Genomic DNA, 16237 nt, shown 5'->3' on the forward strand with positions numbered 1-16237 from the left:
GCTTCCACTATCACACAGACATTTAAGTGCACTAATCCATGACAAATTGTCTCATCTGATCCATGACAAATCGTCTGAGGGGCCGATAGAGACGAGGAGATGGAGGGGGGAGTGGGGACAAGAGGATGGTGTGGAGGGCTGAGGCCAGGCAAAGAGAGGGAGAGACCGCTGCTTGGCACTTGAATGATCAGCCAGTTATTGCCTAGTATTTTAGAAAGGTTGCTTTCATTACCTCGAAGGGCATGCTGAGTGATAGAGAGTGGGATCACATAACACTGATGACTTCCCTACCTAAGCCCAGTTTCCAAAGCAATTATAATGTCGGGTGGAGATGTATTATAGGAGTTTAGGTCCTCTGTAAGCTGGAAACAGGATGGTAGGTGCCTTGTTCTCAAAATGTATGGTTCTCATTAAAATTTTGTCGCATAGAATTTTATTTTCACATCCCTCTGGTGTCATTTGGCTCTTAAAAAGATGCTTTTGTATGATTAAAGAAATTGAAATAGGATGAATAGTTCAATGACATAAAAGACAATTCTACAGCCCAGGGACATAGCTAATGGAATGTATGTGAGTTCATACGTGTGTGAGTGTGTGTGTGTGTTCATATGCCTATATCTGTGGTTAATTCTTTATGATTCTGCGTTTTCTCGCGAGCCAAAGCTGGCAGCATCAAAGAATTCCTTTTCATCCACTTATATGACTCAGGCTTCATCCATTCAAGTGACTATAATTTAATTGAATTTTCTCCACCATCAATCCTCCCTCTAATTAGTCCCCACAGTTTAATGGGGATGTAAATAAGGCAGATGTAATTGGCAAAACAAAAACACTGTAAGGGAAGCTGCTTCTGAGGGGAATATGGATGGATCTCCCACTCACAAAAGCTCTTACACCTCCGCAAAAGAAGCGAAGCAGCAATAAGATTACCACTTTGAAGATGACAGTGTGGAAAAAAAAAAGTGTATGTTCATGTTTGAGTTTCCACAGCAAAAGCTGAGCTGCTGCTGCGATGAAGCGTCTGAGAGCTATGGAAATGAGCTCTCAGTTAAAAAAACACTGCATGTGCTGTGGCTAATATCCTAACGTCCCCAAACACTCAGAGAAAATCATCAATCATGTGAAGAAACTATACATTTGTCAACTGAAAAAAAGGAGGATAAAAATCAACTCATGTTATGAGCACGTAAAGCTTCCTGAGTTCCTCCTCCATCCTCATTTGGGGAGACAGCAACTCTAAATTGAGTTTAAGGTTTATTCCAGGTCCCAGTACTTTGTCAGACTTTGCTTTCCTCTGAAAAACTTCTTCCTTAGATCTTATGGTAAAAAAACAGGGTCTTCGTACAGCTAAAGTTGAGCTTTACAGTATTCTGACAGTTTGGGCTCTGACAGCTGGGGAAGAGTACCTTGATTTATTACACATTCTTTACTACGCCACCGCTTTTGCTCTTTGACCATACAATGTTACTTGACTAATCTATGTAATTGCATGTTTTCTTCTGCCTCAGAGGGTTCAGTGGCATATTAAACAATTTACTAATTAAATGCTTTCCAGCAATAAAGAATATATAGATGAGACTTTCTGAGCCACATGAAATCAGCAAATAAAACTCAACAGCAGCACCACATCAGCTCATTCACCTACATCACATTGTGCAGTCATGTATGCCATTTTCCACTGGCATGCAGAATTAGCATGACTTTTCCCTAACCTCCTTGTTCAAACCCTTTTTGTTCAAGCCTTTAATCAGGGGTGGCCAACCTGTGGCTCGCGAGCCACAGGCGGCTCTTTGCCTTTCGGTGTGCGACTCTTTGATCCATTCATTATTGTTATGAGTAGTGGTGTGCCAATCAATCTAAAATATTGATATACTGATGTTGTGATCAGTATTGATTAATACTTGGGTGATGAGATTGATACTAAAGTTTCAGTTTCTTTTCTCAACATCGCACATGTGCTTAAAGCTATCTAGAAAGATAGATGGATGGATGGTAGTGTTGTGCGAATCATGAACGAATCGTTCAATACCCGAGAATCACTTTACTGACTTGAGAATCATGATTCTTCCCGCCAAACGACTCATTTACTGACTCAGTACAAAGCTCACGGTAGCCCAGCCCCTCACTCACATCACGGGAGAATGGCTGGTACGTAGAATGGCTCAACTCACAGTGTATACGGGTCATTAACTCACCCACAGTACATACGGATCACTAACTCACTCACAGTATGACTCAAAGCACATACGAGTCACTCGCCAGCTCAAACGTACGTAGCATTACCCGACTCTTAGCACATACGAGTCGCACTAACTCACTTACAGAATGACTCAAAGCACATACAGGTCACTCACGCACCCACTTTCTCCCCGTGAGTTACGAATCACTCAATAGTTTAATACGTTGCACGGCTCGACTCACAGCACATAATCTCACTCACCTCCCGCTGGCGCAGACACTTGAGTTGGCAAATTTTTCCAACTTGCAATGTCTTGCCATATCACTGTCATCTCGCATTTTATTCTCCTGTCTATGCTGATCTCTCATTAAAACAGCACCGCTGCCACCCATGAATCTCTCTGAAATATAGATTTCTGTGCACTTTCTGGGTAACTGACTCGAGTGACTCAAATGACTCAAAAACCCGATTGACTTTGGTGAGTGACTCATTTAAACTCGATTTAGTAAAAAGAATCGAGTTTCCCATCACTAATGGATGGAACTTTGTCTCTTCCTCAGTAAAAACAGAAATTTTTCTTTGACATGGCTCCAAGTATGAATCAAAACATGCTTACAAACCCAATAAATGTCACTTCCAATTTGGAAATCTTTTGATTTTCATCTCATGTCCTTTTGTTAATTTGTGAGAGAAAGTGCGTTTTTGATGTGGCTCTCTGTAGCACCGTGGTAGTTTTTGTGGCTCTTGGCCTCTGACTGGTTGGCCACCCCTGCTTTGATTATGCTTCGCTTTCAAATAAAAAGCTGGTGACTTACATAATAGGCACTTTAAATTTCAAGAATGATGTATAATACTGCACTATACACAGTGCAGAGTTGTCTCAATGGCTGTCAGAAAGTGGTCAAACAAAACAGAAAAAAATTAACAACAGATTGCCATCAAAGTGTAACAGGCAGATAGAGTTAGTTTTACAGCTGCACCTGGAACACGAATCATGTTGCTCTAACAGATCTGAGACTCTCTTTATCTGCCCTGTCAGAGTCATAATACAACAAAGCAAGAGCTAAAGAGTTGGTATATTCCGACTGGCCCTCTGGGTATTGATACATCATGAGCAGGGACACTGTGCGCATACTCATATACATAAATACAAAAGCAAAATCTAACTTAAATAGACTGACTAGACAGCTAATGGGGAGCACAGAAAGAGAGAATGCCAAATCTACATTGTCTGCTGCCAGCAGAGCCCTGACAATGTAAATTGGTTTCACTTGTACTGACTTACGATTGAGTCCAATACTATGTGCTGTCAAAAGCATCCTGGTTTGTGCAGTAGCAGTCTTGGCAATGAGTGCTTCTTGCTTGCTGTTTTGGCAGGTGGGAAGAGAGCAGAGTCGGGCGAGTGTGTGTCTGTCTGTGTGCCTGCGTGTCATGTCACATTCAGCTCATCTGTCAATGTAGTGGATTATTTCTTGAGAGACCAGAATTGGCTGCCCAGAATCGGGCCGCCATCAATCTTCAGATGCACAAACAGGACGCAAGGGGAGGCTGTGCGGAGCAAAGACTCATGGGATGGAGAGCAGGCGTTGCTTCCTGAGCTGGTGACGACTCAGTCGGGCTACTCGTTACTCAATCTCAGCCCGAGCGGTGACTACAACAATTTGTCAGGGAAACGTTTAAAATAAATAAATAAGAGTTGAAACTTGATCTCTTCCTTTTTGGTATGCACTGTCAGCTTGGTGTTGAAGGAGGCAGATAAGCTGATTTCTCAAACAGAGTTAAATGCTTCAACAGGCTGGAGGATTACATCTACACCTCACTCAACATGACCTTCACTTCCCATCACCCTCACATCTCCCTCTGTCTGTGTGTCTTTGTCTTGTTCAGATGGTTTGTGAGTTTTTGTACCGCTCAGTGTCTCAGACAGTCAGCCGGGCTGCATGCCAGGAAACACAAAAAAATTTATTTCAGGACATCTTTTCTTACCATTCACCAACCCTCTGTTTCCCTTCAAGACTTTTGACTGTACTGAAGACAGCGCAGAAGAAGGAAAACTCACCTACCTTGTAAGCGAGATATTTTAAAGATAATGAATCAATCACAGCAAATGGACTACAAGTGTACGAGCCGTATAAAACACTTTTTCTATTAATCTGTGTATCAGCACAGACATTTGGAGCCCTGTCTTCCTCATGCTTCATTAACAAAGCCATTTCATAACTTAATTTTCTGCACGGCACACGCTATATCACACATCTTTTCATCATCCCTTAAAAACACAGACACTCTATTTGATTACGGTAAAACTGCCGAGCATGAAAGCGGATGGATTTTTTTTTTCCAAGGCAAGACATCTCTCTCTTTTGCTACTTTCTATATAACCGTATCTATTTATATCTGAGGGCTCTGGCCTCAATGAAACCAGAGAGCTTCTCAAATTATAAAATCAATTCTAATTCAAATATTCTTCATAGCATTTCAATTCTGAGAGAGCCGCTCTGGTCAGATCGGTTAACGCCACTCTGCAGATGAGTGAGATTGATGTTGGCTTAATCCTCTTAAAAAAATATGTTGTACAGTAAATTTTACAGTTGCTGAGCTGCAGGGAAAAAAAGGAAACAGAGAGTGAGAGATGCGTTCTCATAACACAGTTGTGACGGACTCTCATCCCAAGGAAGCCAGCTGATTAGGAGAGTAAAAAACCTCAACATATCTTAATGCGATGATTGTCAGCACCAATTACAGCTGCCATCCATCATGATTTGTTTGAGTTTAAAAGTTGTCTGTGATAAAATAACACTGAAGCTGACTATTGGTTTCAGTGTGAGCGCTGGTGTGAACTAAAGCATCTTTCTTTTAAACATATCTTTCAAAATTTAGCACAAATCAGCTTTATGTTAATGTAAACTGAGACTCAAGTAAGATCAAATTAACAGACTGTGTTTATCATCCATCTGCACAGTGAAAGCATGCATCCTCTCAGGTCCGATTTGTTCTGAACCCAACACCAGTATCCCCACAGGACCCATGAAAATGCCACACCATAATGGCCTGAATGAGAAAATGGTGTGCCGACGTGTGAGTATGTACCCTCCTCAGAGTTGTAAGCAGCAAGTGTGCGAGTTGATCCGTCTGACAGGAAACCTTCCAGAGAACTCTCAGCTATAACCATCTCTTGCCTGGATGACTCCTCCAGATCAACGCTGAGGGTGGTGCTCAGAGGGAGAAGAAGGAGGGGTGTTGGAGGGGCTCTTATTTTCCCCCTTCTACCCCTTTGTGAGCACTGCATTATTCAGGAGACACTTACTGAGCCTTGCACTTCCTTGTACATCTTTGGCACCAAGCTCCACTTGCCAACCAGTCAAAAAGAAAAAAAAGAGACACAGAAAACTGGAAGCCAGCTTTTAAAAATTCATTCAGAGCTCCATGTCGCTCATCCCTCACCCTCTTGTTCCAATTAACGGCACCCGGATACTTTGAGAACTTTTCTATCTATCATAGCCGGGATTTTCATGTGTCAGCTGTTCCACAGCAAAAGTGAGCCAATTCTCTGACATGCTGCTTAAAGCCACCAATGTTCAACACAAGCATGGAGAATTCAATGCTGGATTTTTTCCCCCCCTCTTGCTGTGCTTCAATTACTGTCTTTTTTGCTTTGCAATGGGACACACACATACACACACAAGCACTCACACACAAAGGGAACCAAGCAGAAGATAGCATCAATGTTTAACAGCCGCTTGGCTTCTGGAGAGAGAGCCTCACTCTCTGTGAGGGTTCAGCATGGGAGTCACACTCATTGTTAAAAGCTTAAAGAAAGCCTTTGCTTCACTCTAAAAAAAAAAAGCAACTCTTCTTTAACACTCCCACATACACCATAAGCAATGCTGGTAAGCTTTCCCCATAATCAGAGAATTAGATCCGCCTCAGCGTCTACCCTCCCCTTTCGCCCCTACAGTGCACAAGGCGTTGGGATTAATTGCCAAACGTTTCTGGTGCAAGAGAGGGAAACATAATTGTCATTTCCATCTAAGCCACTGTGATCAAAGCTCCCTAGGCTACCAGCGCAGTAATAGGGATTTTTGCCTACAGCTTGTCCTACTCGAAGCAGTCTCCCAGCAAGATTCAGGGTGTAGTAAAGAATTTCCTCGCAGCACAGACAATTCATCTCCCTACCAGCTTACTCAGTGTTTGAAGAGGCTCTTTGTCTAGCAGGGTTTTCATGTTCAGATTTAAGCAGGAGTGTGCAGCACAGCCACAGACCCAGAGATGAAAATATGTATAGAATACAAATTTCTTCCATAAATAAGCACAAAATGAAAGAGATTTTTAGAGTCAAGAGTTACTAAAAATAGGCTGCTAACCTGCAATTAGAGGCACAATTAGGTGCCTCCCCTTTACTCACCCTGTGTGACTGTGAGCATGGTGAATCATCATGTTACAGTGCAGCACCGTGGCAAATCATTCTGACATATTGCAGCAGTCTCTTCCCATTTCTTTCAAACCGCCAAAGCTGAGAACTGCTGCCCCTTCGAGAGGGCATCGTCTCACTCTGCATGTGCTTTGAACCCTAAATGTGACAAAGGCTAACACGTACCCAGGGTGAGGATGTCGGTGCGACCGGGCCGGGCCACATGGTGCTGCTGGATGGTCTGGTAGAGCGTGGCCTGGCAGAGCAGCAGGAAGCCCAGGCTAATCCACATGACCAACAACCAGGACATGGTGAGGCCAGGTCTGCAGGGCGGCGCACAGCAGGGAGAGAACCACAGGGAAACAAGGACAGAGGTGTGTTACAGTAAGTCTCTTTGAAACATTGTGTGCACCTCAAAAAGAAGCACAGATGTATTCATATTTAACTGCTAATGTACTGACACATTACCAGAAATATTTATGACAATGATTCTACTACTATGATTTATTCAAATGCATCTGCATGGGTGGGAAAAAAAGATTTTAAGGCAAATCCCTGCAGACATAAGACTCCGACAAACAGAAAAACACAAAGTTAAGTGTGGCAGTTTCTGGCTCAAAAACAAAAACAAAAAAGAAATTCAAAAGGGGGCTTTGATTTCTTTGTCAAGCTGTTATAATTTAATTAAATACTGTTTGACCTCTTTAATAGAACATTTCCATTGATACCAGCAGGAACATGAGGGCCTGGATTATTTTGAAAGTTTAGGAAAGTTGTATCTCAAATGGTCGTGTTGTTGTTAAGTTCAGTGGCTGCCTAATGACTGCTGAGGGCCAGCATATGGAGACACGCTGAAGCCGTGATTGAATAATGAGGATCTACCCCTTTCCAGGTGTTATTAGCGCTTCCACTTAGAATCTGCAGTGGGATGTTTAAAAGCATCAAACCCTCTCTTTAAAGCAACCCTGTGGCAACATGTGTTAGCTCTCTTTTTCAGTCAACACACTGCTCATCTGTACTCTTCAGACTGAATCCAGGCAGTGACAGCCTGTTTTACATTAGTCCTTTTTTGAACACAGGTTTCTTTGTAGGTAAATGTGGTGTAGAAGTGTAGATCTAATGCTCCCTTTAAGTTTGATTCTTCCATAAAACACAAGAGATTATGAAGCGTACTTTAAGCTCTGGGGAGCCTCTTCAGTGTGAACTTCAAACTAAGGAGATACCACATTTGTGAAAAGACGCCTGGTTATCAGTCTTTCAAATGTCTGAACAAAGTGTCACGAAGGCAGGTCTAATAGAGAACGTTGTATTTAAAAAGAAGAAAAAAAGGACGAATGACTGTCTGCACATTTTTAACCAGATAAAATTTCAATATATTACACCCATGAAAAGACCAAATCAGGACGTGTGTGTTTTATGCCCCGTGTGACATTGACACTGCTTAATATTCAGGCAAAAGTAGCATATAATTACGAACAGCACGTTGTAAATCCCCACCTCTGAACTAAATCCACACTAATCCGCGGTTTGGTGGAAATATGAACTGGTCCCATGGGTATGTTTTCATCCTTTTTTTCCACATCCACACGGCGTTTCTGCTCAACGAGCTGACTGCATATTCAGAGGGATCGTTGCGCTCGCGTGGTTAGCTGCATATTGCAAAGAGACTGCGAGCTGCTCCCGGTTATCGAGAGGCACTCTTGCCGAAAATCAAATGAGATTCTTACCAGCAGCGTTTTACCAGAGGAGAAGGCGCCAAGAAAACATTAAATACAGCAAACAAGCATGGGCATCGTATCATAGAAGTTCAGAGAGGGGGGAGAAGGGCTTCGAGGGACACAGAACTTAACTCTTGTTCTCGTTGTTGTTGTCTCATTTCCTCAGCGCTAGACAGCTTCGTCGAGTAAACATTCGTGTTGTTTTCTAGGCGGAGCAGGGAAAACACACAGCGGGCAGTTTACTCTCAGTTTTTTTTGACTGTGGTGTAACAGCTCCTCTTTATGTGTAATTGTAAAGTCCAGCGTGAGAGAGGAAATGCGGTCGGTCGAGGGGCGACAACAGCAGACACACCTGCAGGCGCATAATGTGCCGCTGCACCTGCGCGCGACGTGATTTTAGAAAATTAGCCTCATTACCTTTCTTACAGCCAGCAGTCCCTCTTACTCCCCTCGAGGACAACTTTGGAGACTACTCGTGAACACACAGAGGCTGACTGACGGACAGGGCAAGTTAAAACGCAGAACGAGAGGCTGTTACAGACTTGTAAACACTTTTGAATGTAGGTGCAACTATGCACTTAATTTCTGTGTTTCACTTCACTACCTGGTTTGTTTACACAATGAACGCAGCTTGTTTCCTCTTTAAATTTGCTTTAAACTGTTATAGCACCCCAGCCACAGGAAATATTTGATTAAGATGTACAAGATGTTACTGGAAAATGTTGTTTTAAGCTTCCACAACTTAAAGGGTAAGATAAGCCATCCCCTTTTCAGGCTTATTTGACTTATTTTCAACAAGCAGGATTCTGTAGGCAAGATCTCATTAAATTGGGTTGTCCAAGTAAATAAACCCCACCCACCCCACCTATCATGTCCCCACAACAGCTAAAGTATTCCTCGAAAGTCTCACACTCTTACCTGAGCAGTGTGTTCAAGAAGAAAGGAGCTCAGTCAGAATCTCTGCAGACTCACTCCTCTGTCTTAAATCCATCCATACTTTGAAGGAAGGGATTCCCGCCTGAAATTCCAGTCCTGGGCTGCACAAAAAGGGGAGCTTAAACGCTCTTTTTTTCACACTACTGTCTCCTTTGGACCCTCGCTGCTCAGTTCCAATAGAAACAGTCAGAAAAAGCAAAACAGCCTGGGGTCTAAGTCACAAACTGGCCAGGACGTGAGGTTTGGAAGGCTGATCATGTCAGTGCTGTATCAGCCATAGACGATCACAGATCTCTTGTCTTCTTCTTTTCCTTCAGCCTGTGTCTCTGCTCCGTCAGTAGAACTCCTCTGTTGTGATGACAGGGAGCTAATTTAGCCCCCCTCACTTGTCGTCTCCTTCTCACGCGTGCGGCGGAAGGCTCCAGTGGAATGACTGCTCTGTCTGCTCTTGGCTGCGTCCCCCCATTGAGAAGCAGTGCTGATAGTGTGAGCCTCAGTCCTCTCTCCAGCGCGCTAAGTAGAGAGTCTGTGTGAGAGAGCCCAAGCGAGTGTGTGAGGGAGCATGCTTGTGTGTATGCATGTGAGAAAGTGTGTGTGTATTACAATGAAGCCCAGCTGGAAAGAGGGAGAGGGAGAGAGTCAGATCACATGTCTTAAAGCAGAGACTGCCCACTTCTGCATCAAGACTTCATCAGTAAATTAGGCATGCTTTATTAACCCATCCCTCTATACATCCCAGACTCCCATCTACATGTGAGTGCAGTGTTCAGCTCACTCTGAACTTAATGTGTCTGAGTGTATCCATGTGTGCGTATTTGCGCATCAGTTTTAGAGGGTGTGGAGGGAGAGATGACTGAATGTGCCTCTTTTAGTCATCGCCCTGCAGAGTTCGAGGGGTGGGAGAAAATATGCTCCCAGCGCTGCACTTTTAATAGAAGGCAGAGTGTCTCATCAGATCTCTGCAATCACCATATTACCCGCCACGAGCCAGCTGTGCTTTTGCTGCCTGTTTTTCTGGGGATTTGTTTGCACTGCCTGCCCCTGTTTGGAGCTTTCCCACCACTGAAGTCTGCAGCCCGACAGAGCCTGTGAGCCTCTTTCTGCCACCTTCTCCCAAACTGAACCTGCTGGCATCAAAAACAAACACAACCATTGTCTTTTGTGTGTGTTTGCGTGGGTGTTGTATGCATGTGTGTGTTTTCTGCTGTGACTGAGCCATGCAGGCAGGTGAAGGCAAAGTATAGTTCCTTCCCATATGGAGACGCTCCTCTTTAACTCATTATACTGTTAACTAGAGATTTACTGTATATGCCAATCCTACGCACCTGCCATGGCTGACTCACTCACAGCTTGTCATTTTATGGGAAATGAACCCTATGCTGCTCACGACAATGCACAGCTGAGGGGCTGTAAGCTGGCAGACTGAGAGGATGGTGTTGATGCTGTGGGGGAGGACAGACAGATAAATTTGATGATGAATATACGGATAAACTCTGTATCAGAGCAGTAACTGCACCCGGTTTCTTTTGTATCATTTGTGAGAATATAGCCCATCCACAAATGTAAGCCATGGCTCAAAATGATCAGCTGTGTAATTGGTTGTTGTTATTCCTTTGTCGTGTGGGTGGAATTTCCACAACTGGTAAAAAGCGTTTCAATTGCCGGTCACTGTGCCATGGCACAGGGCAGCCTGGACCATCTCTGCGTGTTCTCTGTGAGCCATTGCAAGATCTAACAGCCAGGTGTGCACAACCCCACAGAGTTACACTCTGCAGGGGGAGAGAAGGACTGAATGCGGAAAAACACAGGGTAACAAAAATGGAGTAAGAGATCTGGGGGGGGATTTATTATTCGCACTGTTGGATTACTCAAAGTGTGATGTGAGTACAGGGGTGGCTAAGGTAGTAGCTGTTAGTAGAGACCTCCTTCTATGGCTGAAAATAAGAGTGCTGCTGCTGTAGTTTTCCTCTGCATGTATTTTGTGTTTTTGCCTTTGGACTGTGTCCTTTGTATACGTGCAGCACACCATTCTGCAATAATCTAATGGGAATGCAGTTATGAACAGTGAAGCTGCCATCTGGATCTCTGTTGGGTAAAGCACACCACATGTTAGGTGACCAGACACACATTAAGCAGGAACTGCAGAGTAATTACCACATTGATTAGTGTTCCTACACTGTCAGGCTTTATTTGCACAAAACAGCTTGATTACCAATAAACAGGCTTATTTGTATGTGGTGATATTTTTTTCTGTGTTGGGCTTTAATAGCATGCACGCTTGAATTTCATTTTGTCTTCAGCGCTTAATGTTTTTATGATCAGTCCCGTTGGACTGAGATGAAGCCGTGAAATGAAACAGGCCCACAAACAAGCCTCAGAGGACAACTTAAGATTGAAGGCATCCAATTACTACATGTTCCTTGTAGCAATGAGCAGTGCCACCAAAAGCCCCCTATTTGTATCTTAATTTGTTTCTTTTTGTTGATTTGTTGTACTCCTATTTTTTCATTCTGCATCAGTGTGAGCTGTGTTGGGAGAATGGATGGGCACAACAGAATTTCACAGTAATTCTGGACTGTTGTCGTGGTCCCGCTCTTTCCCGACTCCTTTCTCAGGGGCTTCCATCATTTCCAAACAGCTGTCGCTGCACCCCGTGCCAAGACCTAACCACAACCGACCAATCACCGGCCAACTCTGTGTTTGGATCTGGGCAGCCCTGTGAAACAGCAGTGTTTGCCAATGTCACTGTCTATCTCTCCCTCTCGCTTGCTTGTTCTGTTTCCTTCTCATTCTGTCGTTCTCTTTCTTTTTTCTGTTTCTCCCTCTGGCTAATAAAAATCTTCCTTCCAGTGCAGCCAACAAGCTTCAATATGCATCTGCTAGCAGTACCAAAATACCATTTTAGCACCCTCCAAATCCACCCATGCACAGCATCTTTGTCTTTTCCCTAAAAATTAGAGCCCCTGTCCTTGATAATTATTAACTCTACATACTTTCACCAGATTTCACTGAAGCAGGCCCAGCTTTTCTCTATCTGATAAAAGGGTACACTGTGTTAGATACCTGCTCTCCAAAGACTCCTGCTACATAAAACATTCTACCACAGACAAAAGTAGAGTGCCACAAGGAAACAGAGGCAAAAGGAGAGGAAGAAAATAGCAAAAGAAAAAAAATAGAAAAGATTAATGCAGGAAGCGTAAATTCATTTGGAAGAGGTATGCAGCGGCAGTTCTTGGTCAGTGGAGTATGATGAAGGGAAGAAAATGATTTATGAAACGAAGGAGCCTGATGTGAAGAAATAATTTATTTCACATTTATCAGAGCGTCCTTTTTCAGCCTTAGCTCACAGGTGTTTATTATTGAGAAATCTAGCTGCAAGAATGTTGTAGATTTGTGGAATTCTTAATGTAAAAACCAAGGTTAGAGGATACACAGTTTTCCACATAAGACCCAGAAGGCTTTACACCCAGCCTCTCTGTCCTTCTGACAGAGATTGTGAGAGGAAGCACTTAAAAATGTCTTTTCAAACTTCAAGATGAGGTGGTATTGGATATTTTTTAAAAGCTTGTTGTGCTTTTATTCAAAATGATGATATTCAAATTCTCTCAAGAGCCCAAAATCTTCTCTTAACTCAAGCTTTTTGATACCTGAGGCCATCAACTGATACAATCATCATGCAGTTTAATCATGAATCAGTTAATCAATCAACCCAACAAACCAAACACCAAAACAATGAATGAATCAGCCAACTCACTGCCAAACAAACCCTTTAACTGATCAACCAACCAATTAACAGACCTAGTAACTAACCGACAACCCCTCCCTCTGGTAAACAAGTTAATTGACCAGACAAACGAACAAAAACAAACAACCTGCTCTTCACTTAAAAAAACATCCAATGAGCTGCCATCCAACCAACCAATCACCAACCAATTATTCAACCAACCAACAAATTAGCTCGCAAGAAGTTAAGAAACCACCCACTTAGTGAGAGGGCATCCGACTTACTGATTAATCAATCAGTCAAACAATTCTTTCATCAATAATGGTCAATCTGTATTTATAAAGAGCTTAATAGGTTTCTCTTATATTAGTCTCCTCTTAAAGAAGACTAACTCTAATCAGTGCTTACTGTCATCTCTCCATCATAGTTATTTAAAGACAGAAACCTTAAGCAGAACCAGACTGAATGGTTAGAAGCCATCTGCTGCAACTGAATAGGTTTTTTAAAGTGGGCTGTAGAAAAAGGCAGAAGGAGAGATTGATAAGAAATAGACTCATGGTGGAACAGACGAATAGATAGTCTGCCATTTATAACTCCACCAGTGACAGCTGCAAATGTATTTTCAGAATTCATCCACCACAAACTGTGTGTTGTCTTGGCGTCAAAGCCTTAGTTATGTCATGCTTGACTCTTGTTTTAACTTGCCTGCTTGCTTTAGCTCTTTTGATTTGTTTGCTTGTATTGACTGTCTTCACACTGCCCTCACACTATTGACACTGAGATAGAGTACAAACTGCTTTTCAGTACTTTCTGTCTCTAGAGTCAGCTTCCTGGTGCGCTATCTACCAGTATAACATGCTGAGGGCTATGGTATGTGAGGTTCTCAGTCAATATTTTTCAGAGGTGACTATTCAAGTTCATTCAAGCTACTGTAATTGAGTAGGTTTTTGTGTTTAGAAGAACAAGCATCCCAATAAATACTTAAACAGGTTTGTCTTTCCCAACTCAATCACTCGTCAGCGAAACACAGATTTTGCAATGCTGTCACCCCTTTCCAACCACAGTCAGGTTAAATGTGAGCTACAACCAGAATTTTTTACAGTACAACTTCAGTTCAGATTATGAAATTTCAACCTTCTTCAATATCTGGCTGTCAGCTCATTGTATGTACACCATTGTTCTCTCACTTTGATACTTTGATGATTTCTAGCCTCTAAGACATGTAAATGTGTTTCTTAACTAGGCTTATCTACTTTGGCCACATACCGCTGCTCTTCCAGTAAACCAATAAGACTTGCTGGCATCCGAGACTGTGGTACGGTCTTTTATTCTGCTGGCAATGCATTTTACCTAGACAAGTAAATTACATGCTTTGTAAATCTGCATTATCTAGCCACAGAAACTCAACACTTGTGTTTATTTGATTTCTTTCAGGGCCTTGGTCTGTAAACAAAAATACTATCACATACACTGGTATAAAAAAAGAACAACTATATAATTAAGATCTGAAACAAAAAATAAAACCTAGTTCTTAAGTATTCAACTGTAGAAACTGACTTAGATAAGCTTAACCTATATGTATAATTCTCCCAACTTAAAACACTGGTTGCAAATGCATTAACTGTGGTGTTTCTCTGCACATGCATATGAGGTTCCTTATTACTGTTTGGCATGTGGGCTGATTTATGCTGATGAACATATGACTAGATCTTGGCAAACAAATCAGTATCCTTGTGGCTTACAAGTAGGCGGCTGCCATTCTCTGTAAGCTGTTCTTTTTTATACCAAGCACCATCTCTATTAAGCTGTGAATATGCATGAAGCATTTCAGTGTTGCCATTTTTTATTTTTATTATTTATTTATTTTTTGTTACAACAAAAAACAACACTGAAATTCACGAGTTCTGCACTGAGCAGATTATTTTAAACATTGTATTTTATGCTTTTTATCATTTGCAAATTGCAAACCAAGGCACACATTTAAAATTCATTTACAAGACTATCTTAAACAGTGCAAAGCTCAAGATGACATTTACATTTCTTTTCAAATGTTGTTACATTAATCCTTTTGGATTTTGTTGAAGTTCAAACATTTTTGCAAAAATAATGTTATAGTAATTCATTGTATTTTTAATCTAAAAGTGCACAACAGGAAAGAAATTAAGCCACATCATCTGCATTACAAGAATTCTGGCAACAACACTTTTCTTTCCATTCTTAATTTTTATCCATTTTTTTTTTATTTTGTCAAAAAACCCTTTTGCTGAGACACTTTTATTTGCAAATATAAAATAAAATATTGGTTTTTTTTAATTTATAGCATTGCTCAGATGTATGCAATATTTACACCAGTTTAACACTACTAACTGTTGATACAGGTTTACTTATGTACTTTTCTAACATAGCATACTATTATAGAGGCTTTGTGCTTGTGCCTAACTTTCCCATGGGAATAGTACCTGCCACATATTCAATCATTCATTGTGGGAAGAAGGAAAAAAATAAGTTGGGTTTTTTGTGTGTGTGAAGTAGGTCAGAAATTCTGTGTGGGTAATGTGCTGGGACTCACCAGGTCTCAGCAGGGGACCTTTCCTCTCCCCTGCCAGTTCACGATGGAGGAGTAATTGAGCACTAGATGACTCTACTCGTGGAGACGATGGCGGCCATGGAAATGTCCCCTCGCAGACCAATAAAAATGTCCTCTCCTTCTTGCTGTAATTGGACCGGGGACAGTGGGGTTGGGTTCTTGCCCGAGGAGACCACCTGTGGAAATGCTGTGCTCAATACACCGCCATTAAACTGATGAGACAAGGGACTCGCTGAGAGAAAAGGCATGATAAAGAGAGTGTTGCTGATGAGAACAAAAAGCCACTGCTTTGCGCTTTTTTAACTGAAAACTATCGTGTAGACTCAGTCTCTGCTTTCACAAACTGACAGCTGTCAGTGTTTATCAACACCTCCTAATTGTTACCAGAAATTAAGTCAGGGAATCATAATTAATCATTTACATGACTGTTTGATGACAGGCGTTGTGAGTAGATTTTCAGGAATTCTCTGTGGAAATGGAAATGTGTAACCAAGCAGTTCACCGTATAGATATTTTTTTCTTCACACACACCTTGTTCCCAGTGCTGATTTCTAAACCTGCATTAATTGATTTTCTGACCACCTGGGGGCAACTGCAACAAGCTGTAAACAAGACATTGGCACATTAACACCTCATAAAGTTGATATGTAGCAAGTGGTTGCCTGTTTACACACCCAGCAGA

At 42.0% G+C, this 16237-nt stretch overlaps 1 protein-coding gene across 5 annotated transcripts in view; it reads right to left on the reverse strand.

Annotated features, from left to right (window-relative positions):
- The window catches only part of tafa1b (TAFA chemokine like family member 1b), a 133361-nt gene extending 123429 nt beyond the window's left edge, over positions 1–9932 (reverse strand). For 2 of the 5 annotated variants that reach the window (XR_012598441.1, XR_012598442.1), the window contains exons 1-2: positions 9227–9932; positions 6777–6913 (exon numbers count right to left, since the gene is read on the reverse strand). Coding sequence is in view for 1 of the 5 variants with exons in the window: in XM_074674722.1 (XP_074530823.1) it covers positions 6777–6900 (124 nt within the window). In the remaining 4 variants the exon portion in view is untranslated. The remainder of the gene's footprint in view (positions 1–6776; positions 6914–9226) is intronic. The other 3 variants (XR_012598443.1, XR_012598444.1, XM_074674722.1) reach the window with 3 other exon arrangements.
- Positions 9933–16237: the final 6305 nt, after the last annotated feature.

The sequence above is a fragment of the Halichoeres trimaculatus genome, unplaced genomic scaffold (genome assembly GCF_033239565.1).
Source record: "Halichoeres trimaculatus isolate MK-OKI-2021-1 unplaced genomic scaffold, fHalTri1.1 fHalTri1_scaffold_1, whole genome shotgun sequence".
NCBI lineage: Eukaryota > Metazoa > Chordata > Actinopteri > Labriformes > Labridae > Halichoeres > Halichoeres trimaculatus.